This window comes from Siniperca chuatsi, linkage group LG22 (genome assembly GCF_020085105.1).
Source record: "Siniperca chuatsi isolate FFG_IHB_CAS linkage group LG22, ASM2008510v1, whole genome shotgun sequence".
In the NCBI taxonomy this organism is placed as follows: Eukaryota; Metazoa; Chordata; class Actinopteri; order Centrarchiformes; family Sinipercidae; genus Siniperca; species Siniperca chuatsi.
The window spans coordinates 20,661,119-20,688,221 of NC_058063.1; the positions used below are offsets into that span (position 1 = coordinate 20,661,119).

The window sequence follows — 27,103 nt, forward strand, 5'->3', positions numbered from 1 at the left end:
TATCCAGAAAGAGAAGAGACTAAATACTCTTTCAGCCTTCAGACCTCCATCTTTAAATCTGTCAGTGAAAACATCTGCAGGACTCTTTAGAGAAAGTAGACAGTCCTTATTAAAATCAGAAAGATCCTTTATCTTCAAGTTTTGCTTGAGTTGTATTTATTGTTGGTATCATGCAGCTTTTTTTTTTTTTTTTACTGTAGTATCTCTGAACTTTTTGTTTACCAGCCTCCCAGCTTTGATATGAATACATCAACATCTCTAGATGGAGTTTAAAGGCTCACATGTTAAAGTTGTCCCTTTGTCTGGTCCTCACTTTCCCTCTCTGTCTCCTCAGCAGGAACATTTGTAGTGAATGTGACACAGAGCTCCTATCAGGCAGAGGAGAACGAGAACATCACACTGGAATGGACGTTCACAACCAAACCTGACAGTTCAAACTCCCTTAATATCTTATGTGAACTGATTACTGATCACAAGGCCTCAGTCCTGTATCATCTGTATGAAGGTGTTGAGGTCCCAGAGTCTCAGGATGGACAGTTTGCAGGACGAGTCCAGTGTGACAGAGACGTCCTCAGAGAAGGACGACTCAGACTTCATGTGTCCAGACTCAGGACTGGGGACTCGGGCCTGTACCTGTGTGAAGTGAGCACAACTTATGGTGGCAGCATTGGTAAAAGCAGACTCAATGTCACTGGTAAGTTGATTCAGTAGAACTTTCTCTTCAGTTCAGCAGCTTTTTTGGATAAATAAGAACCTGAGAGGAAAAGTATTTTGGACTACCACAATCCACAATCTTTACACTTCCTTCTCTCAGTATCTGGGAAATGTGTTACATCTTCATCTGTTGTAGATATTTTGTTTCCATTTACATTGAAATGTTTCTTCACATGAATGGCAGATGTGTTTGGTCTCTTTACAGCAGCGAGGGATCGGCCCGAACCTGAGAGACCAAACACAGAAAGTCGGGGAATGATCGTCCTCTACTGTGGACTGGGACTGACAGCAGCAGCAGCTGTGCTGGGTGTTTGTTACTGTTTATTCAGCCACTCTCAGCCTGGTGAACAAAGTCCACCCAGTCAGTCTCAGCCTATTGAACTAATTCCATCCAGTCAGTCTCAGCCTGGTGAACAAGATTTCTCTCCAGTCTCCAGTGATGGATCTGAGCAAAGTTGCAGATCAGCAGATGGATCAGAGGAAACAGTTTGATCAACAATGTAAACGAGACAAGACTGTTAGAATTCAACTTTATACCACGGACACAGAAAATACCAGTTTCCCATTGGCTGGCAGGTAATAAAACTGTCCATCAGAGCACATCAAACATACCAACAGGTAACCATAGCAACAGCTTTGATGCTTCACACACATCACATGAGTAAAATGACAACAAAGTGTAAAAGCTGCTAATGATGAAAACACACGCTGCCTTTATATTCTTCAGTAAGTGGCCGTGGTATAAGAGTCATAGTACACAGCTGATATACAAAATAATGGACCTGATGGAGGAAACGCTGTTCTTCACCTTTACGCTGTCCAGTGTTTTGATTGGACGCCTCATCACACTCTGTCACTTATCAGACAGACCTGAAATCTGCACAGTTTCTTCCTTGTACAATATGTAAATATGCTAATCTGGGATAATATTTATTTTTTTAACGTTTTTTATTTAAAGCTGTATGTGATGTGTAATGTTTCTTCCGCATTAATGACTAGAATATGGAAAGACACAGCCAAGAGATGTATTTGTGTATTTTTCATGCATGTTGACTTCTCCGGTGCTTTCAACACCATCCTGCCAGCCCTGCTGGGTGAGAAGCTGGCAGCGATGCAGGTGGATGCCCCCCTTGTGTCCTGGATTGTGGACTACCTGACTGGCAGACGACAGCACGTGCGCCTGCAGCACTGTGTGTCGGACAGCGTGGTCAGCAACACTGGGGCCCCTCAGGGGACTGTCCTCTCTCCCTTCCTCTTCACCATCTACACCACGGACTTCAGCCGCCACACAGAGTCCTGCCACCTTCAGAAGTCTTCTGATGACTCTGCTGTGGTGGGAAGTATCAGCGGTGGTGATGAGTCTGAGTACAGGGCGGTGGTGGGGAACTTTGTCTCATGGTGTTAGCAGAACCATCTGCAGCTCAATGCGACAAAGTCTAAGGAGCTGGTTGTGGATCTACGGAGGGCCAAGGCACCAGTGACCCCGGTTTCCATCCAGGGGGTCAGTGTGGACATTGTGGAGGACTACAAGTATCTGGCAGTACACTTAGACAATAAACTGGACTGGGCTAAGAACACTCAGGCTGTTTACAGGAAGGGCCAGAGCCGCCTCTATTTTCTGAGGAGGCTGAGGTCCTTCAACATCTGCCGGACAATGCTGAAGATGTTCTATGAGTCTGTGGTGGCCGGTGCTATCCTGCATGCTGTTCTATGCTGGGGCAGCAGGCTGAGGGTAGCAGGTTGAGGGCAGCGGACGCTAACAGACTCAACAAACTGATCCGTAAGGCCAGTGACATTGTGGGGGTGGAGCTGGACTCTCTGGCGGTGGTGTCAGAGAGGAGGATGCTGGCCAAACTACACGCCATCTTGGACAGTGTCTCCCACCCGCTCCATGACGTGCTGGTCAAGCAAAGGAGCACCTTCAGCGGAAGACTCATCCCCCCACAATGCACCACAGAGCGCCACAGGAAGTCATTCCTGCCTGCGGCCATCAAACTCTTTAACTCCTCCCTCTAAGGGTCAGTCTGTATGACCCTAGGTCACTAAACTGGACATTGATCATTACATCTCTGCCATACTTGAATAATTGTGCAATATCCGTGTAATACTCATGTGCAATATTTAGCTTTTTCCTATTTATTATTCATACCTCCATTACTGCTGTTGCAATACTACTTATTACTTATATTATTACATTGCATTATTATACCAGTAAACCCACTTGGTACTTAATTTATTTATTTTATTTTTTTTACTAGTACTTTCTCCTGTGTGCACTGACGTAAAGGCGAGCTGCTGTAACAAAGAGTTTCCCTTCGGGGATCAATAAAGTATTTCTGATTCTGATTTGATCAAACTGTTTCCTCTGATCCATCTCCATGGTGCTCCTTCATCAGCCTTAAGCACCGTTTCTCAAACTACAAAAAAATGTTGCTAGCAAGCTATTAAAAATCTGTCTTCTGTGTTTCTGTAGTGCGACCCTGACAAAATAAAGTTTTAACTGCACAACTAGAGAGTAAGAGTTACTGTAAATATGTTTTCTACATTATAAAACATGGGTGAGCAAGTTTGTTTTCAGTGATTCTTTCAATTCTGTAAAACATATACATTTTAAATCAGAATGTCTCTGTATAATACTAGAAGCTGAAATGCTTTAGGCCCGTGGGTTTTCATTTGCAGTATTTGCAGTATTTGTTTATACTTACAATTTTTTAATGAATAGATATTTTGTAAAAAAAAAAAAAAAAAAATGCAAGAGAACTAAATAAAAAATACATTTCACTGCTGTCATTTTGCTTTATTTAGGCAACGCTTTGGACCGTGAGATTCAGTGCTGAGTGACAGTAAAACGTCATAATGCCTACAAAGTGTTTTTCCAGTGGCTTAGAAGTTTGCCTTCTCTTCCAGACATTTAGCCAGGTAACATATGTTCATCTGGAGTTTTTATTCTGCTCAAAATATCCAGTTTTCATTTGCAGCTGCAGCTCTTGTACACTGTGTAATACCTTACTGTGTCACAATGGCTGATCTGTCATTTTAACCTGTTTTGTTTTGTCCTGTTCTTCTATTTTTCCTCTCTTTTATCCTTTCAGACGTTTTATCATTCTTGCTGCGCATACTACAGTTGATCGCAGCCATTTTTCTGTGATCTGTTTCTGGTTTCTGCACAGCCCTTTTGTTTTAAAAGTGCTACACAAATAAACCTCTTTATTATTATTATTATTATTATTATTATAAAATGAATCTAGGAGGGAGAATTTGGCTGTCATTTACACTGACCGCCACATAAATGCTGTTAAATGTTGTGGTGAATCATTATGGCTGGTTACTTACCCATAACTGCAGTAAAGAAACACTCCCACTTCACATTTTCTTTAAACACTTCCATATTTGCTTGTTTAATACCCCCTTTACATCTCACTTCACTGAGGCTTTGTTTTTCTCAGGTTCCTGAAAACTGCATCGACACTCTTTTGGGTCAGTCAGTTGTAAGATTTATCTGCAGCCGGTCTGCTCTGTCCAGCATGCTGTCTGGCCACCTGGTGGAGTTTATACTGGTCCAAGTGAAATCAAATAAAATCAGCTTCATAATACACTCAGGTCTTCTACATTCAGAAATCTCCCAGTGGACTGAGAACACTAACTGAGTGTCGTCACATCTGATTACCTTCTCATCATTCTCTGTCTTCTAAACTAAAATCTTATAAAATGGTGCACAAGACAGAAGATTTCCATTTGATGTAGCGCAGCCATAAAAACATGGCATCTTTTCAACATACAGTATTTCACTGCATCAGCAGCTTTAAAATGTTGGAACAAGCACATCAGTGTTTCAAAATGTATATAAACTATGAAGGAAATTTAAAGGGGACAGACAAGAATATAATGCTTTAAAAGTCAATTCAAATTACCTTAATAACCAGTGACAATTGTTCAAGATTCATACAAATAAAACATTTTATTTATTCCAATCCAAATATGACTCCAGAGATTCAATAAACTCTGTGTGCAAAAGTAGAAACATTTAAAAAAGGCTCTTAGGAAGGCATGAAAACAGTTACAGTAATCAAGACAAGTGCAGAGAACATGTCAACCATAATACTGTGTCCTGTAAGTGCATGTTGAGTAAGTTGTACATATTGTATTATTATACCGTACATACTCATACCCACTTGGTACTTAATTTATCTGACCTGTATTATATTTTTGCTTAGTACTTCTATTCCTGTGTGCAGTGACGTGATACTGAGCTGTTGTAACCAGAGTTTCCCCTCGGGGATCAATGAAGATACACACACACACACACACACACACACACACACACACACACACACACATACATACATACGGTAACAGTGGCAAGGAAAAACTTCCTTTAAGAGGTAGAAGGTTTTGAAAGAGAACGAGAGGCAGCTGTAACAAACAAAAATAAAACAGTACATTTCAGTTTAAAGTGCATTTCAATTAAAAAAATAAAAAAGGTTTCAGCTCTTTGTGTTAAAGCTCCATGTGGAGAAGTTAAAAAAGTCTGGAAATGAAGTCAAAACTCACAGCTGCAGTTACAGAACTGTAAATACAAAAGGTAAAAACACATTGCATATACATGGAATACGAGGTGGACATGCTTCTCAGCATTAGATTTCAGGTCTGTCTGATAAGTGACAGAGTGTGATGAGGCGTCCAATCAAAACACTGGACAGCGTAAAGGTGAAGAACAGCGTTTCCTCCATCAGGTCCATTATTTTGTATATCAGCTGTGTACTATGACTCTTATACCACGGCCACTTCCTGAAGAATATAAAGGCAGCGTGTGTTTTCATCATTAGCAGCTTTTACACTTTGTTTGTTGTCATTTTACTCACGTGATGTATGTGAAGCATCAAAGTTGTTGCTATGGTTACCTGCTGGTATGTATGATGTGCTCTGATGGACAGTTTTATTACCTGCCAGCCAATGGGAAACTGGTATTTTCTGTGTCCGTGGTATAAAGTTGGTTTTAACAGTCTTGTCTCGTTTACATTGTTGATCAAACTGTTTCCTCTGATCCATCTGCTGATCTGCAACTTTGCTCACATCCATCACTGGAGACTGGAGAGAAATCTTGTTCACCAGGCTGAGACTGACTGGGTGGACTTTGTTCACCAGGCTGAGAGTGGCTGAATAAACAGTAACAAACACCCAGCACAGCTGCTGCTGCTGACAGTCCAAGTGCACAGTAGAGGCCGATCCTTCCCCGACTTTCTGTGTTTGGTCTCTCAGGTTCGGGCCGATCCCTCGCTGCTGTAAAGAGACCAAACACATCTGCCATTCATGTGAAGAAAAAACATTTCAATATAAAAAAAAAATAAATATCTACAACAGATGAAGATGTAACATATTTCCCAGATACTGCGAGAAGGAAGTGTACAGATTGTGGATTGTGGTAGTCCAAAATACTTTTCCTCTCAGGTTCTTATTTATCCAAAAAAGCTGCTGAACTGAAGAGAAAGTTCTACTGAATCAACTTACCAGTGACATTGAGTCTGCTTTTACCAAAGCTGCCACCATAAGTTGTGCTCACGTCACACAGGTACAGGCCCGAGTCCTCAGTCCTGAGTCTGGACACATGAAGTCTGAGTCGTCCTTCTCTGAGGACGTCTCTGTCACACTGGACTCGTCCTGCAAACTGTCCATCCTGAGACTCTGGGACCTCAACACCTTCATGCAGATGATACAGGACTGAGACCTTGTGATCAGTAATCAGTTCACATAAGATATTAAGGGAGTTTGAACTGTCAGGTTTGGTTGTGAACGTCCATTCCAGTGTGATGTCCTCGTTCTCCTCTGCCTGATAGGAGCTCTGTGTCACATTCACTACAAATGTTCCTGCTGAGGAGACAGAGAGGGAAAGTGAGGACCAGACAAAGGGACAACTTTAACATGTGAGCCTTTAAACTCCATCTAGAGATGTTGATGTATTCATATCAAAGCTGGGAGGCTGGTAAACAAAAAGTTCAGAGATACTACAGTAAAAAAAGTTGCACGATACCAACAATAAATACAACTCAAGCAATACTTGAAGATAAAGGATCTCCCTGATTTTAATAAGGTCTACTTTCTCTAAAGAGTCCTGCAGATGTTTTCACTGACAGATTTAAAGATGGAGGTCTGAAGGCTGAAAGAGTATTTAGTCTTTTCTCTTTCTGGATAATAACCTGCAGGTGGAAACGAACCACAGACGCAGGAGGTCAGGGTGATGAGCAGCAGGATGCTGCAGGTCATCTTCTCCCTGTGAGAGGAGACAGAGGTGAAGAGTCAGAAACACACGAGGTCAAAGTTCAGTCGTCACATGTCTGAGAGGAAACATCTACAGTCTGTCTGCAGTCATTACAACACTCCTTTGTATTTATTCTCCTGCTCATTACACACAGCTGACCAGAGCACTTCCTGACTGGTAGCTGCTAATGCTAAGCTGCAGTCATGTGTTTCTGTCACAAGATGGCGCCAGTGCTTCAACTCTCCACCATCCAAATGAAAACAAAGAGCATTCAGCTTCACACAGGCTGGAATAAATCCACTAAGTGGCCAGAAGTATGGGGGGTCCTCTGATGGGGCCAGACGAGGAGGAAGACGAGTGCGGCTGCAGGGAATCTACTCGAAGAACTCCCATCCTGGCTTCTGCAGTCACTGCTGCAGTTATGTGCAGGGTTTCTTGCTGGGGGAGCATTTCCCCCCAATAGAAGAAATGTTTAAAGTTGGCTGCATACTGGGGGTCTCTGTTTATTTGGAAGGAAGAATGATGCATGTATATTACAAAATGCTAACTTATTTGATCAAGTTTTGTCTGATATAATGTCAGACTTGCCATTTAGTTTTATACTTCCTGAGCTCCTAACTCATGAAGGCGGAACGGTCACGTGATATGAACAGGGCTGGTGCAAGTTTCACAACAGGTGAACTGCATGGTGAATTTCCTCAATCGCAGATCTTAACTGTAGCACTGACAGGCTCCTTTATTCCAGAAGTTGCCTCTTACTCAGCTTTGTGAATTTGGCCCAGGACATAAACACATTGCGATCTCTGCAGCTCAGAGAAACATGCTGCATCGGTAAATCTGGAATATAAGCAGCTCTGAATGTAAAGGAACGAGAATGTAACTGCAAACAAACCTGAATTTAATTCAGTCACCATAGAAACACTCGGTGTGGTCCCCTTATTAACAGCAGCAGACACAAACCAGCTGATGCTGCTGTCAGATCTCGCGATAACAACGCCCACTTTCCAGGCTGATCTGCGAGCTTCATCTTTAAAGTGTCACTGTGGAGTAAAAAGCCAGCTGAAGAAGAAGGGACCTGTAACATCACATGGACATACGAGGTTCTTCTTCCTGCACGTGCAGCTGTCCCTGCTGCTGTTTGACGGCACATGGAGCTGCTTTTGAGGTGGATCAGGTTTTAGGCTTCCTCTCAGTGAATCCCATGAAAGCTGCTGCTGTTGAATTGTCTCGTTACTGAGCGAACCGGCCGCTTTATTATTCGTAGACACCTCGTCTGATCCGGGAGTGCAGCGAAAGCTCCGGTGGAAATAAGACAGAGTTCCTTTAATGACTCCGCATTGAACAGGTCTACAGAGGCTGCACGTCCCTTTCCCCAAGGGATCACACTGCATCACAGTGAGTTTATATTTATATACTGTCATCCTGACTGATGCAGCAGAGATGAGTCCCCCTTTTAATGACCGATGGGGGAGCCGCACAACAGGAAAACAGACCGGCATCCCAAGTCTAGCAGCTTCTCTGCAGCGGCCGCAGGATGGAAATGCTCGGCTTTCCTCTAACACAAAGTTTCTTTATGTTTCATTGTAAAGATGATTTTATGAGACTTACTGACAGACGATCATGCTGCTAAATGTCCTGTGGTTGGGGACATTTTTATGGCCCAGAGAAGCTGAAGAAATTCATCCAAATATTCCAGATACACATTTAGATTCTTGTGAGGAGACACAAAACTTCTGAACTCTGCAGTTTCAATCCTGGAGCAGGTTTTCCAGGTCCAGATCCAAGTAGCTCAATAAAGAACCGAACATAAAAACTTTGGGCCGGTTTGAATCGATTTTCAATCTGCGTCGATTTCAAATTAATATGTTCGTCAGTCACGTGTGAACAAACAGGAAATGAAGCTCAGCTGAACACAAAACAACACAAACAGTAAATCATACAGAAGTTTTAGTTACTTACGTGTTTGAAGGCGAGCTGTCCCCCTTTAGTTCAGTTCTGCTTCTCTCCACAACACAAGCTGGGGAACATTCGTCGGTCAAAGAGGAAGAGAAAGGAGAAAAAACAAACATGTGGCTATTTTGTATCCATATCTATTTGATGAATGTATTTCTAGCTGCCTGAACACAAACAGGAAACGTGTTTTTAAAGTCTGTGGAGTTGGCAGCTCTCATTGGAGGAGAGTGGCAGCTACCTGCTGCGTGACGCAGTGTCTTATGTGGACGTCACTCCCGGAGCGCTGTCCCCAGTTAAAAAGCCGGGCCACTGACATGCACGAAGGGTCTCCATGGCTTATTGGTCTCCTTGCCCTTTCTCCTAAAGTTTACGTTGTAAATAATTAGGCAATAAATGATAAATGCAAAGTAAAAATGCCTTTGAAGTTGCACCTTACAGAAATTCTTAGTTATATCAGCATGTAAGGATCGACTGGTATCTTTTATAAGTGCAAATATTTTTCTTGTGAAAAAATTATTTGATATACATATGCTTCCTATTTATAATAATTCATTTATGTGTAATCATTCTTTTTTCCTTCTCCCACCTTCCTGAAGGACCTAAATGCCCACTGCCAAGAGCTCATCTCATGACTTGGGTAGCGGATCTTTCCCTTGCTGACCCTCACTCTGAAACTTCTCCTCATGTATATCAGAGACCAGCTCCCAACAGTTACCAGAAGGGAAAAGGCCTCCTCCAAGCATGTTTCTTTTTCTCTGTTTCATAGCATGGTGTTTTATCAAGTGTCAATTTAATTAACTTGTAAATAACATACCATGTTACTGTTATTGAATGTTATCATTATTATTTTTTTTATTGTGCTGGTTTACACAAACTGTCATTAAAAACACCCCTTTGGACATCTGCTGTACACCAGTTTTGTTTGTTCAAAGAAAAAAAAGACTTAATTAAAACACAAAGTACAATAAATACAAAGTAGACTTTCAATGTAGAAATATTGATTTTCATACAACTATTTACATTAAACACAGAATATATCAAACTATAAACTATTTACAATACAACTATTATTTAAAACTATTAACCATTTACAATACACTTACAGTATGATTATTTAGAGAACCTTTTCCTCATTTCCTCCAACCACTGGTCTTTTGAAATAGATTCAGACAGAGGGCCATACACTCTGCCACGGTCCTGGCTGTGTCCAGTGTCAACAGTGCGGAACTGGCCACACTTTTTACAAGTATTGGCTGCTACAGTTCGCCCATATGGCCTCTTTGGAGTGGCTCCAGCTTCTACTGTGCTGGTAGGCGCACTGGTTTGTGGGTTGGTGCCCTGAACTACTGAAAAAGGAAGGAGTATGGGTACGAGACGAACAGTTTGTCCTGCAGGTGTGAGGCTCTGAGGTGTCAGAAAGGGTCCTGGTGCCGGGGGTGTGACAAACACATGCCTCTTCACTGGCCCCTTTGGCAAGATGGGACGTGGGAGCTGATTAGAGGCCGTCTGCCTCCGTTGTGCCTGACCTGCTGTACTCTCCGGCAGCCGGTACTGATGCTCCTGTCGTGCTGGCGTGGGGTCAGCAGGGAGTACTCTTGCTTCCTGAAGAGGCTCTTCAGACTCAGAAGGGCTGGAGGCAATGCAGTGCCCTGGAGCAGCACAGAGAGCTCCTGCCTCTTCTGCCTGTTGTTGTGCCATTGGATGAGGGTGTTCTGGTTCACTTCCGCCAGCTGAATCTCTGTTCCCTGCATCACCAGCGAGCTGCCTGATCTTATGATAGTCCCTCAGAATTAAGGACCACCTCGAATCGGCCCCCTTACTTTTCCTTACTGGGCTTGGGTAAACATATTTTCCACCAACCGACAGCAGTCAGGCCCCTGAGCAGGTGCACTACTCGCACCTAACATGCAACGGGTGGTGCTCTCCACACCAGGCGTTTTTGAGGGCTTCTTTGGTATTCTGAACCATCCACTCAAAAGTCTGTTCTGATGTCGTGCTGCATGAACCCCCCGCTGCTTGTCACCTTCATCCAGGCTCTCCCACAGTGCTATAACTGTGCTCGCCTGCTGGTTGCTGAGACAGAGAGAGGTCTGATCCCGAAGCTCCACCAAGTACTCAGCAAGTCTGTCCACGTGCTGATATCCAGGAACATTTTGGTCATCAACAGCCTATGCAAATGATGACACGGTTTAGAAAATAGCAATGTAAAACCTTCACTTACACTGACCTTTAATGACATTTAACTGATGCTGTGAATTTTTAAAATATGTGTGCATATGTAGTCAAAAAATAGTGAAGAGCTAGGCTCATATCTATATACCTACATATTCTAAATTAATCACACTGACACTTACCATATCTTCAACTTCAGCTTGTATATTAACTCCAGCCTCAGAGGACGAACTAGAGGGCAGAATTGATGCAGCAAAGCTCATTGCAGATGTGCGGGGAGCCAGGGCTGCACAATTAAAGACAAATTCAGATTGTGATTATTCTGATAAATATTATGATTGCGATATGATTCATGATTAGTGGGAAAGATAATTTTTGCTTCACAATTTTCATTTTCACTGAAAAAAAAAATTAAAGTCATGATGATGTTGTCAGAGAGCCAACACAGACACCACCAGCTCCACCCGCTGCAATCAGCAGATCGCACTCACCTGAGTATTGATTACACACCTGCCACTAATCATCTACTCCACACTATATAGTCTCACTCCCCCGGTTCACTCACTGTCTGGTCTCAAACCTCTTACGAGAACGCAACCCGACCACAGCTTCTCTTGACAACCCCTTTTGGACTTTGGACTTCTCCGTTGTGTGTTTCGTCAGCTCCCGGCTTTCCTGTCCCCCGTCTCCACCAGTGGATCTTACTACCAGCGCTACTACAAGATAAGATCCATAGACTTTCCTAGCTTAGCTCCCGTCATTGCTTTTCTCTGTCTGGCTTTTGAATAAACTCCCTCGTCTCAGTACTAACCTCTGTGTCCCGTGTCTACCTGCTGACAGATGTGACATTTGTTGGGGACTGTAGTGAACAAACATGTTTTCTTACATCTGGAGAACAAGTTGTGTAGGCCGGGGCGTCTCTGCAGCACTACAGTACTTCATTAGAAAGCTGTTTTGTCACACATTTTATCTCTAAACTGCAGCTTCTGCAATTTGGATATTGCACTTGGCTTGATTTCATTAATATTCCAATAATTGTTCAGCCCTACCTGGTGCCATTGTGGATGTGCTGGCAGTCATTGCAGATGTGCCAGGAATCAGGGTGGATCTGCTGGGAGCTGTGGTAATCGCCAGGGTGGAGACGCTGGGGGCCAGACTGGATGTAGTGTGGGCCAGATGTAATGGTGGAGGTACCAGGAATCGGAGAGGCTGGAACCTGAAGAACCTCCGGGTCCAGCAATGTGGGGGTCATCTGTGATGTCCGAGAAGCCCTCATCTTCCTCCCCTCCCCTCCCCTCCCCTTCCTCCGTCCTCCACGTCATGCTCTTCAATTAACTGAGCAGTCTCTTCTGAATCAGGGTGCACATCCTGCAGTGCCTGACCAGTCTGCCGGAACAGATACTGTACCCCTATGAGCTCTCCTGAAACTGGTACCACCTTCCTGCCGAACAGCTTCTCGTAATTTTTGTTTACACAGTGAAGCAGGTCACCCGAGTAGCTGCGTAAAGCACATGGTCCAGTAGACAGGGCAGCACTACCACGGTCCTGGTTCCACCTATGCAGTCCTTCCAGCAGGTATACCTGAAAATTCAGGCTGTTGGCACTGGTCCCTAGAAGTACATTATTAAATATCAAATTATGAAGTTATTCTTGGACGATACAACACATGAACCAACATGTCTGACAGACACAAACCTGGTATGAAGCGGTTTAGGTGTAAATGAAAAGACTCTAAAGATGTAGAGCCTCTGGCACATCTGTACATGGGTAACCGCACACCTCCCTTTGTGAGCTCCCCCGTCTTGGTGTATAGAGCGACACCTGGCAGGTGCTGGATGCAGTTGACGTGCTTTCTTTGGACACGCCAGATGTGCTCCATCCTCTCCCTATCAAACAGGGGAACTCCAAGGGAGTCGTTGCCACTGGTCCCCATGAGCCCCTGCAGCAGCTCCTCCAGCAGCTGAGTGGTGGTCTCCTCACCACGGGTCCTCCTCCGGCAATGGAGAGCCAGCTCCTTCCTTGATAGATGTTTATTGATGTCGCCATCAGTAAGGGAAGACAGGCCCTGGGACTGAAGTTGCTGTCTTTTTGCTTCGCGCAACAGAGCTAAATCAGCTGCATCCCACTCAAATATGCACGCTGATAGGCGCGACATAAATACTGGGTACAGCTGATGAGCATCTGTTGCGCATCCCAGGGCAAGTTGGCGTATGAAGTGCCAGATGTGCAGCCTTATAGTGAGGTGTGGCCACCCGCTGAATCTGGCCTTCAGCTTGGTCTCCCCTGCCTCAGTACAGCAGCCACAGTCGACATATAAGGCAACAGGGCGGTCCACACCGGCTTGCTGGTATCTCTTTACCAGGTCTGCTGCCATCATGTCCAGGCCAGCTCCCTCCTGAGCGGTCAGCACACTGATGAAAATCTGACCAAACTCATTTCCCACAGAGGTGAGCCAGAGTGCTGTCCCCTTGGCTGCTCCGTCAAGCTTCTTGGGGATCTGAAGCACACAAAATGTATAGGGCCTCTGTGAACATGATTCAGAAACACTGAAATACAGGCAGTAGTTAATAACATCAGTAGCCTATTTTAAAGAAAATAAGGTTGTTTAACCTTTTTAGTTGAATCCATTTTTAGAATAGTGCCATAGGTTGAGGTCATTGCGGCCTTGATGTCTTGAGCATCTGTCTGAGGCTCTGGAGCCTGTAAAAGCATGGCAAGGAATATATTCACTTTTGTTAAAAAGTTCATTTACAACACAATCAAAGTTATTTCATATAGCTGCTCTACCAGAATTTCAATTTCTGTGCAGAAATACAAATACTTTAACTGTATTCGAAAAGTGAGTTGTATCATTACTCACTGAGACAGCAATGCTGGCTGGAGAATTGGTACTTCCTTCAGTGGGGTTGGTGACTTGGGTCTGTAAAGCATTGAGTCTAAGTAACTTGTATTAATAACGCAATTTAAAAAGTTGCTATTTGATCTCTATTTACCTGGGTTACTTTTCTGGCTCTACTAAGATTTGGCTTTGCAGCGGCAACATGAGAACCACCAAATGTTGGCTTGGTAAACTGAAAAGCAATAAAGCAAAGGGTCATGTCATGAGAGAACTATATTGTCAAACTATCATTCAGTGAACAAAATGTCAAATATTAATGGTCAATTTATGATAACTGTCCACAAACCATTGACAAATTCAGTGATGGTCGCTGCTTATGGGCCCCCGCTCCAAGCACCTGTCCCAGTGCTGCACCTGCAGTGGGACAGGTATACAACTAGCTTTCTAATTAATTCTATTTTCCACCACACACTATAAGAATACATATTTATAACAAAAATCAGGTTTATTCATGAGCTGTGTTTCAAACATGGAAGCAAAATAGGGTGACTTATGGGTTTTTCATAGGATTATTAAAATATTACAAGGCCGATGGTCTGGCTTTCATGTTCCAGCAGAATCGCACAAAGCGATGTCAGACTCAGAGTGGACGTCACGCCTGAGGAAGTATGCCAGCACTGGGGCCTGGCCTGCAGGTGAAGGAAACAGGCCAGCTCCCAGACAGAAGAAGTGGTATGAACTGTATCAAAGAGTACGAGTATATTCATGGCACAGTAAATTGTATTAATTGTTCCTGTAAACCTGCTGGACATTTGTAGTCACGCATGTAACAAGACTGCAGCCATGCTAACGCCCCTGTGAGGCTGTACTGATGCACAGCGCTGCTTTGAGACATTTCACACAAAACCATGACTGTCAAGTTTATGGTGGCACTAGAAGAACAGTCAGGGGATGTCCTGGTCCAGCTGTTTGTCTCTGTCTGTTTGTCTCCTGTTGGGAACAGACACTCCTGTGTTTGTCTGTGTATGTGTGTGCTGGTGGGGCGTGGCCTCTGTTGAACCTCCACTCAGAATCTGACTCACCTGTTCTCCATCCACCAATCAAAACCATGCAGTCCATCTACCCGGCTGAAGGACATTTTTGTCCCCATTGAAACCCATTAAAACCTCAATTTTTGGTCCCATGGCCATTAAAACATAAAATAATTCTCCTGGCTTCATAATTGTAGACTTTACTATTTTCCACCAGGTGGCGCCATTTCCCATGTTTGGCCTATGGGGTCATGCGTGCTCTTTCCCTGGTTTCCTGTCGGGGCACTGATCCTGTAAAATGGAACCACTACAGCAAATGTTTGAGGAAAACCAAAGCAAACTCCGGCTTGGTTTTTGAGACCCTCGGAGAGTTTATACAGGCGCTGCCGCAGCCCAAACTATAAATATATGTCGCTTGGGGGGAACTAGTCATTTGATATCTGACAAGATGCAGAAACAGCGTTTCACTTTGCAAGAAGCTGTGGATGTCCGCGTGCGCTCTGACAGCGAGCAGGAGCAATAATCCCAACCTGAGGATGAGGACACAGGCTCAGATGATGTGGAATAAAACTAACCGGGCTCTTCCTCTGATTCACCGGGTGTCTCCTCTGAGAGTGGGCCGGAGCCAGCGGTGTGATCCCCGGACCCACCCGCAACGCCACCGCCCGGATCAGCACCCTGAGGTCCAGCTTTTATCTTTCCGTGACAGATGAAATCATCCAGGACGTGGTCAAGGAGCAGGAGTCGGAATCGAGTAGCGGGTAACGACAAACAGCTGCGTCGTGAATGTAATAATCATGAACTTTGGGAGTGAGGACGAAGGATGGGACCGTGGAGGTACGGAGCGGCAGGAAGCGGCGTTCAGAAGGAAGACAAATGGAAACAGTGGTCATTAGAGCACTTCAGAGTCTGAAAACCAAAACAAGGACCGGGAAGTCGTAATTGAGTTTGTTGAGCATTTCCATCTCATTTCGGTGGCTAAAGCTCTGGAAAAGGATGCAGGCAAAGGGAAGTTTGCAGAGGACCTGAATAATGAGCGTATACCTGCACATGCAGTGAGTCCAGAACAACAACACGCTCTGCTGAACATGAATACACTGGATGGTACAAAGTAAAAACCCATGAACCTGGCTCAGCTGCTGGATACAGGGGACTCACATCTGGAGCACCGCTGTCTGTCTCAATGGAGGACATCAAAACAGAGCTGAAGTGCTTGATGCTGAACGTATCAGTCCTAAAAGAAATGGAGAAAGAGCAGAAACGCTGTCAGTAACCATCGACTTTGAAAACAACCTCCCAAGAAAAGTTATGCTAGGCTTCTTCAGCTTCATTCCTCCGGCATTAAGATGCTTTGCATGTCAAAGAACGGCTCATACTGCCAGCCAGTGCAGGAAAAGACAGATGTGCAAGATGTGGAGGGACTCGTGCATTTGGAAAGTGGGGAAGATGTGCCGGTTCAATGTTGCAGTTGCAGAGGAGACCACAGTGCAGCTTATGGGGGATGCGCAGTTCAAAAGCAGCAAAGAGAAGTCCGGAAATGTAAAATAATAAACACAGTGTCATATGCAGAGGCTGTTAAGAGGGTCAACAGCGAACATGTAGCAAAGGAAAACAGCGCTGAAAGGAACAACCCAGGAAACAGTAATGATCCTCCAGACAAACTCATCAGAGATGACCACATGAGACCTCCCACAGGTGCAGGGTAACGGAGGGAACCATGTTAGTACACAAAGTCAGCTTTGTTGCATTCGTATGCAAAGTGGTGTACATCGGATTAGAACAAAATGACAGGAATGAGAGAATCGGAACTATTGTGGAAGCGGCAAAAGAGTACCTCGGGACGTCGAGCACAGAGTGTGAGACGATACAAGAACCGATGAACCCGTTCATATATGGTGTGTCAGGTGACTCAGCTAGTGATGGTGCTTACCATCTTTCAGTGGAATAGCAGAAGCTTAATAGCCAATGGACATTAAGAAGGTCATAAAGGATTTAAAGGACACACCAGATATAATATGAGTTCAAGAAACATGGCTGAGACCACATCTAGACTTTGGATTGGCAGGATACAATTCAGCCAGACATGATCGAGCAAATAAATCAGAATCAGAATCAGAAATACTTTATTGATCCCCGTAGGGAAACTCTTTGTTACAGTAGCTCGCCTTTACGTCAGTGCACACAGGAGAAAGTACTAGAAAACGATATGATACACTATAAACACTATAAACAGGTCAGAAATAAATTAAGTATCATGTCGGTATAAGTATAAGATAAACTAAGTGTCGAGTACCAAGTGGGTTTACTGGTAGATGGTGAAGTACAGTATAAAATACAGTGTCACTAATTATGTAATAAATAATAGTAATAAGCGGAGGTGCATGTACTGTCGAGAGTAATTGAGGTATATAGTATCCGTAACAATAAATAAGAAAAACTAACAAGGGAAAACTAATATTGCACTTGAGTAGTAAACAGAATATTGCACAATTATTATTAATTATGGCGGAGATGTAATGCTCAATGTCCAGTTTAGTGACCTAGGGTCATACAGACTGACCCTTAGAGGGAGGAGTTAAAGAGTTTGATGGCCACAGGCAGGAATGACTTCCTGTGGCGCTCTGTGGTGCTTTTTGGGGGGATGAGTCTTCCGCTGAAGGTGCTCCTTTGTTTAGCCAGCACGTCATGGAGCGGGTGGGAGACACTGTCCAAGATGGCGTGTAGTTTGGCCAGCATCCTCCTCTCTGACACCACCGCCAGAAAGTCCAGCTCCACCCCCACAATGTCACTGGCCTTACGGATCAGTTTGTTGAGTCTGTTAGCGTCCGCTGCCCTCAGCCTGCTGCCCCAGCATGCAACAGCATACAGGATAGCACTGGCCACCACAGACTCATAAAACATCTTCAGCATTGTCCGGCAGATGTTGAAGGACCTCAGCCTCCTCAGTAAATAGAGGCGGCTCTGGCCCTTCCTGTAAACAGCCTGAGTGTTCTTGGTCCAGTCCAGTTTGTTATCTAAGTGTGCTCCCAGGTACTTGTAGTCCTCCACAATGTCCACACTGACCCCCTGGATGGAAACCGGGGTCACTGGTGCCTTGGCCCTCCGTAGATCCACAACCAGCTCCTTAGACTTTGTCGCATTGAGCTGCAGATGGTTCTGCTCACACCATGAACAGGGGGGGGGTCTCACATTCATTAAAGATAATTTAGCATACAGAAGAATACATCCTTCAGGTGGACATGACTGCACAGTTATTGAGGTATACAGAGCACAAGGCTCAATCTAAATAATGAATTATTACAATCCATGTCAAACTTTAACAGCAGCAGTGTTTGAGGAAATACTGGGAGAGGAAAGTCACAGAGAAGCTTGGTGCGGTGACTCCGCTGCACACAGTAGTCTGTGGGGAAGTGATCACACTGATTACACTGGTACAGTGATTGAAGAAGTGATAGATACCAGAAATCTTGTTTGTATAAACAATGGTAAAGGAGCAAGAGTAGATACAAACAGGAATAAGATGTCATGTATTGATTTAACACAAATATGGCTAGTGTGTGTGAGTGGAAAATATGCAGCGATAACATAGGTACTGACCACTTTCCCATTATATGTAATATAAATATAGACAGATGTACCCAAGAAAGTTCTCCCATATATAGATGGTGCTTTAAAAAGGCTCAATGGGACAAATTTAAAGAATGCTGCAGGGAATTAGCTAGTGACGTTAAAATGAATGGAAACGTAGATGAACGTGCTGGTGAAATCACATGTATGAGAACTGAAGCTGCCTCAAAAAGTATAAACTGTACAACTGTGATAACAGGGAATAAGAGACCTGTGCCACGGTGGAATGATGAGTGTAGCTTGGCTATTAAAGAGAGAAATAGTGGTTTCAGAAACGTCAGAAACAACATGAATGTGGACAATTTGATGGAATATAAAAGGAAAAGAGCCGTAGCACGCAAAATAATTACAACAGCTCAAAGGAATACCTGGAGACAGTTTTGTTCTTCTATTGGAAGAGAGAGGGATGTGGGTCACGTATGGAATATGGTTTAAAAGATGAGCAATTATAGATAAACAGTAAAATATCAGTTCTTGCAGATGGAGACCAACTAGCAGTAACAGATATGGAAAAAGCCAACCTCCTAGGAAGAGTCTTCACAGTGGAAATCACCTCACTGAGAGACATAAACAAAGGAAAGAAGAAGTCCTAAAAGATCATGAAAAGCTGCTTGGTAAAAAGGTAGAAACCAGCTCCGCTCTGGATCTGGAATTCACCTTGAGGGAATGAGAAGGGCATTAAAGGGCAGCAGATATTCTGCTCCTCCAGAGCGGGCGAGGCAGGTGTAGTCCGCGAGGGCCGGTGGGGAAACTTCCCGAACATCAGGTGTGCTGGTGATCAGCAGCCGGGGGGAAAATCAGAGCGCCCCGCCCAGGCCAGTACACACACACACACACACACACACACACACCGAGGGACGAACAGAGGCCTGACAAGGAACACAGGGAGGGGAGAGCTACACAAGGATAGGAGGAGAGATTTGGCTAAACTGTGACATTCATTTAACCAGATCATACATTTTGCTGCCTAAACCACAATGTAGAAGTCTGTAATAGAGCCCTTCATGCCAAATAGAGTCGAAAGCTTTCTTGAAGTCAATAAAACAAGTGAATATCTTACCATTTTTTGTTTGGTGTACATGTTTGTTAATTAAAGTGTGAAGGGTGTATACACGGTCAATGGTGCGGTGTTTTGGGAGGAAGCAATTTGATTTTTTTTGTTTTTTGAGGAAATCTAGTATTTTTGTATTTTGAATACTACAGAATAGTTTACCTAAACAACTGCTGGCGCAGATGCCACGGTAGTTACCAGGGTCTGATGTGCCCCCACTCTTAAGAATGGGGGAAATGAGCTCTTAGCACCAGATGTCGGGAAAACATCCTGACTTTAACACTGCTCCCTGCATCTCTGGGGAGCTGCATTTGAGCATTTAGTTTTTAATGCTGTCTGGACCACGAGCTGTTCTTGGCTGGAGACACTTTGTCTCTGGGGTCACTTCTTCCCACGTAATCGGGAAATCAAAGGGTTTTTGGTTGTCATTAATTGTTTCATCTAATGTTTGTAAAATCTCCCCTGCCAGCCAATGTGCTCTGTTTGTAAAATGGGCTCATTATTGCTGTTAAAGGTTGTGGTGAATCATTATGGCTGTTGACTTACCCATAACTGCAGTAAAGAAACACTCCCACGTCACATTTTCTTTAAACACTTTCATATTTGCTTGTTTAATACCCCCTTTACATCTCACTTCACTGAGGCTTTGTTTTTCTCAGGTTCCTGAAAACTGCGTCGACACTCTTTTGGGTCAGTCAGTTGTAAGATTTATCTGCAGCCGGTCTGCTCTGTCCAGCATGCTGTCTGGCCACCTGGTGGAGTTTATACTGGTCCAAGTGAAATCAAATAAAATCAGCTTCATAATACACTCAGGTCTTCTACATTCAGAAATCTCCCAGTGGACTGAGAACACTAACTGAGTGTCGTCACATCTGATTACCTTCTCATCGTTCTCTGTCTTCTAAACTAAAATCTTATAAAATGGTGCACAAGACAGAAGATTTCCATTTGATGTAGCGCAGCCATAAAAACATGGCATCTTTTCAACATACAGTATTTCACTGCATCAGCAGCTTTAAAATGTTGGAACAAGCACATCAGTGTTTCAAAATGTATATAAACTATGAAGGAAATTTAAAGGGGACAGACAAGAATATAATGCTTTAAAAGTCATTTCAAATTACCTTAATAACCAGTGACAATTGTTCAAGATTCATACAAATAAAACATTTTATTTATTCCAATCCAAATATGACTCCAGAGATTCAAGTAATGAACTCTATGTGCAAAAGTAGAAACATTTAAAAAAGGCTCTTAGGAAGGCATGAAAACAGTTACAGTAATCAAGACAAGTGCAGAGAACATGTTAACCATAATAATGTGTCCTGTAAGTGCATGACATGTTGAGTAAGTTGTATATATATATATATATATATATATATATCGCATCTCGCCCATCTCCGTCTTGTTCCAGTAGCCCATTTGTCATCTCGAAGTCCTCACTTCACACAGGTACAAGAACAAATAACAATGCAGACGTTTAATTTTCTTTCTTCTTTTGTCATTTTATTGAAAAAATTAAATTATGACAAATACTGAATATTTATTGTATAGTATATTGCACATGGAAACCAGCATTAAATGTCAAACCAAAGCATTTTAAACCCCAGTATGAGACACAGAAAACACTCACAAACAAATGTTTTTCAGAAAGGTTTTACACTTCCCTTTCCCCAAGGGACCGAGGAAGCAGTCCTTCCTCCTGTAGACCTGAAGGACCAGACCGCGAGACGGGGACATCTGGTCTACGTGTTGCAACACAGTGAGTTCATATTTATACTGAATGATGCAGTAGAGATGCCCCGCCCTCTTTGTCCTGCTGTCGGGTCTCTTTATCAGAAACTCCCCGATTCATATGACCTACCTCCTCCTCCTCACTGTGTTATTATCATTATTATGATTATTTATTATCCTCCTCACATTATTAGTCTTCGCACATAAAATATCTCTGAGTCTAAAATCATGAACTCTGCAGTTTTCAGAAGCAGCTTCTCTGCAGCGGCCGCAGGATGGAAATGCTCGGCTTTCCTCTAACAGGAAGTTTCTTTATGTTTCATTGTAAAGATGATTTTATGAGACTTACTGACAGACGATCATGCTGCTAAATGTCCTGTGGTTGGGGACATTTTTATGGCCCAGAGAAGCTGAAGAAATTCATCCAAATATTCCAGATACACATTTAGATTCTTGTGAGGAGACACAAAACTTCTGAACTCTGCAGTTTCAATCCTGGAGCAGGTTTTCCAGGTCCAGATCCAAGTAGCTCAATAAAGAACCGAACATAAAAACTTTGGGGCGGTTTGAATCGCGCCTCTTGGTCTAGGTCCAGATTTGGGTGGAGGTGGACTATGTTCCTCAGAAAGGCAAAGGAAAACAATATCTGTAACCGAACCAAAACCCGTCGTGTGCTGCTGCTTCGGTCCTTTCCTGTATGACAGCAGAGACAGCAGGTAATACAGAGTTGATATTGTTGTTAGATTCATCCTGTCTTTGTTTTTTCTGTAGAAAATTGGTGCTTTTGCTCTGCAACGGCTGCAGACAATGTGTTATACTTTGGCCTGTTCGCATAGCTGTCGCTGCTTTGAAAGACGGAGAAAGAAACAGAGAGACATGAAATAAATAGAAGACGAGACAAATCAACACAACCAAACCACCAGAGTCTGAATATGAGGATGTTTCGTTGTGGCATGCATCCCTGCGCTTGTCTCCTTACAGAAACCTCGTCAGAGCTCGCTGTTCTCGGACCCCCCCCGATGAGGGAAACGTGTTTCTCGGTGTGTGTGAATCCCTTTGAGCGGTGGTCATCGGAAATAGTACAATCATGAGTTACTTACTTGGCTTTTGTCCTTCTGTCTGCAGGGACACTACATTTCAGAGGGAAATGTACTTTTCACTTACTTTTTCAGATTTGGGCTGTAGGAAACATCCGTTTAGAAAAGAGTTGTTTTGTTGAGATGAAACCCCCCAACAGCAATCAGAGCTGGTTTTAGGACCAAGTTCAAATCAAACAGAAAAGGTTGTGAGAAATCTGCGTCACAATGTGACCAGAGGGAAGTAAAGCTTGAAAGTGGAGTTGAAGCAGCAGCAGAGCTGCAGTGAAGTCGCTCAGCCTAAATGTTTCTTATTGTAGATAAAAACTATGTGGAAGTCATTTGTTTAAACTTCACACACGAGAGAAACGTTTGACTTTAAGATGAAATGCATTTTGTGTTTCTCAACTGATGAGAGGTGACATTTTATCATTTCTATTCATTTTATATCAAGTTCCAACTTTGTGTTTTGAATTTAGTTGGATTTAGAAAATGCCTTAAGAAAGTAGAGTTTTTCTGCCTTCTCAGACTGTGTTCATGTCTCTTTATCGCCGGACTCCTGGGCTGGTTCTGGATCAGTTTCTGTCTTTACATCTGGAATCAGGTCTTTACTTTCTTCATGTTTCTGCCTCCACTGTTGCATCCCCTCACTCCTGTCTCCTCTCTGCTCGTCCCTTCATTCACTGGAAATATGAAAAGTGTCTGTTTTAATCAATCAGCGCATCAAGCACAACTCAGACTTGTTAATAATAATAAAACTTTATTTATAGAGCACTTATCAAAACAAAGTACAAAGTGCTTCACAACAAGAGAAATAAAATGATGAAATATGAAGAAATAAAATACACAAATGCAATCAAATAAACAGCTCAGGTAAAATCAGGATCTGCATCACTAAGATTTAAAATAGATCGTATTTTTGCAAAGTTTCTGAGGTGATAGAAACATGATTGGACAAGCTCAGTGATATGTTGCTCAAAACATAAATTGCTATCAAACAGGACACCAGGATTTCTTGCAACAGGCTCGATATGTTGTGACAGTGTACCAGTAGATGGCAGTATTTGTTTAGTGATGTGTTGGGGCCCAAAAACAAGGATTTCAGTTTTATTTGAGTTGAGCTGAAGAAAATGTATCGACATCCAGCGTTTTATGTCAGACAGGCAGTCCTGCAGAGAACTCAGCGTACTGAGGTCAGTGGGCTCGACAGGGAGGTACAACTGTGAGTCATCTGCATAACAATGAAAAGAAATCCCATGTCTGCGGAGGACATCACCCAAGGGAAGCATGTATGAGGAGAACAGTATTGGTCCCAGACTTGTTGTGTTAATTGCAACCGAACAACCGGGTTCCTCTGGAGTTGCCTCTGTCTTTGCTCCTCAGATCAAATAGAAAGGTGGTTATGGGAAATCTTGAAACAGTGAAAGTGTACGTTGGCATGTCTGTGTATTTGTGTCATTGGGACAGTGGGGACAGAGTCCAGGGGCCTTATAATAAAAATAATAATAAAACTTTATTTATAGAGCACTTATCAAAACAAAGTACAAAGTGCTTCACAACAAGAAAAATAAAATACCACAGTGAATGACGAAATATGAAGAAATAAAATACATAAAAAGCAATAAAATAAACAGCTCAGGTAAAATCAGGATCTGCTTTCTGATAAAAATGCGTTTTGAGAAGAGACTTAAACGAAGACACTGACTCAGACAACCTAATTTCTTTGGGCAAGTTGTTCCAGAGCCTCGGGGCCCTGATGGCAAAAGCTCTGTCCCCCTTAGTTTCCATCCTGGACTCAGAAACAGACAGGAGACCCCTGCCCGAAGATCTCAAACTACGTGAAGGTTCATAAGGGATTACAAGGTCTAAAATATGAACTGGAGCCAGGCATGAAGAGCCTTAAAAGTAATCAACAAGATCTTAAAATCAATCCTGAAACAAACAGGGAGCCGATTAGAGTTGTGACGTTCGCGAACGAACCGATTCTTTTGAACGGCTCATAAACATGAACGATGGGAGCCGAGTCGCGGCTGGAGGGGAGCCGTTCTTTCTGTCGTTCTTTTTTCCTATGCGTGTTTCAAACAGATGCACACAAATGAGCTCCTCCGCGAGACAGAACAGTTATAGGGGGAGGGGCGCACCCTTTATAGCGTGATGATATTAGTTATTAGTTGTGCACGCATCCTTCACATGAGTACTCCAGTGGAAAAAAAACCTGCGTTCCTCTGTCATTGGGTAGGAGCGGAGCCATGACGTGTGCACGCTGCCGTCACATGCTTACTCCAGTTAAAACAAAACAAATTAAAAAAAACCCACGTGCGATTGCCTCTCTGTCTCAGTGCCAACGTCAGTAATAGCGGGTCGTTTGGACTTCGAAAGGAAGAAGACACACACGTGACACATCTGAAAATGAGCCAGAGGAAAAGGAGCAGCATTTAGGTGCACTTTTCTCGCGAAGAAATTTCAGAATAATTCAAACTCAGATATTGGTGTGTGATATCCGAGTTTTAATTATTTGACTACAAATCTCACCTCATCATTCCTCCCAGTGATTATTTCCAGGATAAACTGAGATGCCCCCAAGCTGGCTTCTTAAAACTGACTAAATAGCCAAAAGAGCCGTTCAAAAGAACGGCTCTTTGAAAGGAACGGATCGCGAAGATCCGGATCCCCTCAAAGAGCCATAAATCCCATCACTAGAGCCGATGTAAAGAGGCTGAAACAGGTGTGATGTGGTCGAACCTCTCGGTCCTGGTTTACAGCCGAGCAGCTGAGTTCTGTACAGTCTGCAGTCGGGTCAAAGTTTTTTGGTTAAGACAAGTGAACAGGCTGTTACAATAATCGAGGCGTGAGGAGATAAAAGCACGTACAACAGTTTCTGCAACAGTTCCTTGACACCATTCTGTGTTCGCACCGTTTACATTTTACTGATACTGGATCCTTGAGGCCGATAACGATATCAGTACTCAAATCTGATAACGATACATCGACTGATAGATGTCTTCTAACATAAAAACATAACAAACACAAACTATTTTATTACGGAGCCGTTGGATGTTTTTAAAATTGCGGCCAAGACACAAAGTGAGCGTCACATTTTACAGCTGAATAATGAACTCGTCAGTTCTCTCTGGAACCGCAAACGCTGGAGACTTTGAAATGATTTTCCCTCTTACACCTGTAACGACTGAACTGTGATCACATGACTCTTCACCTCTGTCTCCTCTCACAGGGAGAAGATGACCTGCAGCATCCTGCTGCTCATCACCCTGACCTCCTGCGTCTGTGGTTCGTTTCCACCTGCAGGTTATTATCCAGAAAGAGAAAAGACTAAATACTCTTTCAGCCTCACTAACAGAGGTTATCACTTTCATCGTCAAAAGTAGACACACCTTTTTAAAATCAGGAAGATCCTTTATCTTTAATTACTGATTAGCTTGTATTTACTATTGGTATCATGCACCTATTGTACATATTCTTTATTATTTTCTTGTTTTTTATATTCTTTAATATCTTATTGTCAATTTTATATTTATGATTCTTCTCCTGCAGTACTTGCTTTTCTCTATTTATTGTTTTGCAGCAAAATACCAAAACAAATTCCTTGTACGTGTAAACCTTCTTGGCAATAAAGCTGATTGTGATTCTGAAGTTGTCCCTTTGTCTGGTCCTCACTTTCCCTCTCTGTCTCCTCAGCAGGAACATTTGTAGTGAATGTGACACAGAGCTCCTATCAGGCAGAGGAGAACGAGGACATCACACTGGAATGGACGTTCACAACCAAACCTGACAGTTCAAACTCCCTTAATATCCACTGTGCACTGATTACTAATCACAAGGTCTCAGTCCTGTATCATCTGTATGAAGGTGTTGAGGTCCCAGACTCTCAGGATGGACAGTTTGCAGGACGAGTCCAGTGTGACAGAGACGTCCTCAGAGAAGGACGACTCAGACTTCATGTGTCCAGACTCAGGACTGAGGACTCGGGCCTGTACCTGTGTAAAGTGAGGATATTTTATAGTGAAAGCTCTGGTGAAAGCAGACTCAATGTCACTGGTAAGTTGATTCAGTAGAACTTTCTCTTCAGTTCAGCAGCTTTTTTGGATAAATAAGAACCTGAGAGGAAAAGTATTTTGGACTACCACAATCCACAATCTTTACACTTCCTTCTCGCAGTATCTGGGAAATATGTTACATCTTCATCTGTTGTAGATATTTTGTTTCCTTTTTATATTGAAATGTTTTTTCTTCACATGAATGGCAGATGTGTTTGGTCTCTTTACAGCAGCGAGGGATCGGCCCGAACCTGAGAGACCAAACACAGAAAGTCGGGGACGGATCGGCCTCTACTGTGCACTGGGACTGACAGCAGCAGCTGTGCTGGGTGTTTGTTACTGTTTATTCAGCCGCTTTCAGCCTGGTGAGCAAAGTTGCAGATCAGCAGATGGATCAGAGGAAACAGTTTGATCAACAATGTAAACGAGACAAGACTGTTAGAATTCAACTTTATACCACGGACACAGAAAATACCAGTTTCCCATTGGCTGGCAGGTAATAAAACTGTCCATCAGAGCACATCAAACATACCAGCAGGTAACCATAGCAACAACTTTGATGCTTCACACACATCACATGAGTAAAATGACAACA

General features: G+C 43.2%; 4 protein-coding genes across 7 annotated transcripts in view; 2 read left to right on the forward strand and 2 right to left on the reverse strand.

The window, feature by feature from the left end:
• The window catches only part of LOC122870258 (low affinity immunoglobulin gamma Fc region receptor III-like), a 1,099,642-nt gene that overhangs the window by 22,135 nt on the left and 1,050,404 nt on the right, over positions 1 to 27,103 (forward strand). The window lies entirely within an intron of this gene.
• LOC122870150 overlaps positions 1 to 27,103 on the forward strand; it is a 126,466-nt gene that overhangs the window by 13,880 nt on the left and 85,483 nt on the right. The window contains exons 4-8 of the mRNA XM_044184016.1: positions 394 to 694; positions 899 to 1,077; positions 1,142 to 1,290; positions 25,686 to 25,813; positions 26,150 to 26,448. Of these exons, the coding sequence (XP_044039951.1) occupies positions 394 to 694; positions 899 to 1,077; positions 1,142 to 1,290; positions 25,686 to 25,813; positions 26,150 to 26,448 (1,056 nt within the window). The remainder of the gene's footprint in view (positions 1 to 393; positions 695 to 898; positions 1,078 to 1,141; positions 1,291 to 25,685; positions 25,814 to 26,149; positions 26,449 to 27,103) is intronic.
• Positions 4,647 to 9,358, reverse strand: LOC122870223. Of its 4 annotated transcripts, none has more exons than XM_044184243.1 (6): positions 8,930 to 9,358; positions 6,909 to 6,982; positions 6,223 to 6,582; positions 5,837 to 5,991; positions 5,616 to 5,805; positions 4,647 to 5,502 (listed from the first exon to the last, which is right to left on the reverse strand). In XM_044184243.1, exons 1-6 carry the CDS (start codon positions 9,037 to 9,039, stop codon positions 5,465 to 5,467), a joined length of 927 nt encoding a protein of 308 aa, XP_044040178.1. In that variant the 5' UTR covers positions 9,040 to 9,358; the 3' UTR covers positions 4,647 to 5,464. The 4 variants fall into 4 exon arrangements, with proteins under 4 accessions (XP_044040178.1, XP_044040179.1, XP_044040177.1 ...); XM_044184244.1 differs by having other exon boundaries at positions 5,616 to 5,806; positions 5,871 to 6,015; positions 8,930 to 9,357; XM_044184242.1 differs by having other exon boundaries at positions 5,837 to 5,994; positions 8,930 to 9,353.
• Positions 9,911 to 19,665, reverse strand: LOC122870152. Its single transcript, XM_044184026.1, has 10 exons — positions 19,250 to 19,665; positions 16,093 to 16,199; positions 14,281 to 14,348; positions 14,089 to 14,166; positions 13,956 to 14,015; positions 13,706 to 13,795; positions 12,791 to 13,592; positions 12,145 to 12,705; positions 11,278 to 11,381; positions 9,911 to 11,091 (listed from the first exon to the last, which is right to left on the reverse strand). Exons 2-8 carry the CDS (start codon positions 16,157 to 16,159, stop codon positions 12,368 to 12,370), a joined length of 1,503 nt encoding a protein of 500 aa, XP_044039961.1. The 5' UTR covers positions 16,160 to 16,199; positions 19,250 to 19,665; the 3' UTR covers positions 9,911 to 11,091; positions 11,278 to 11,381; positions 12,145 to 12,367.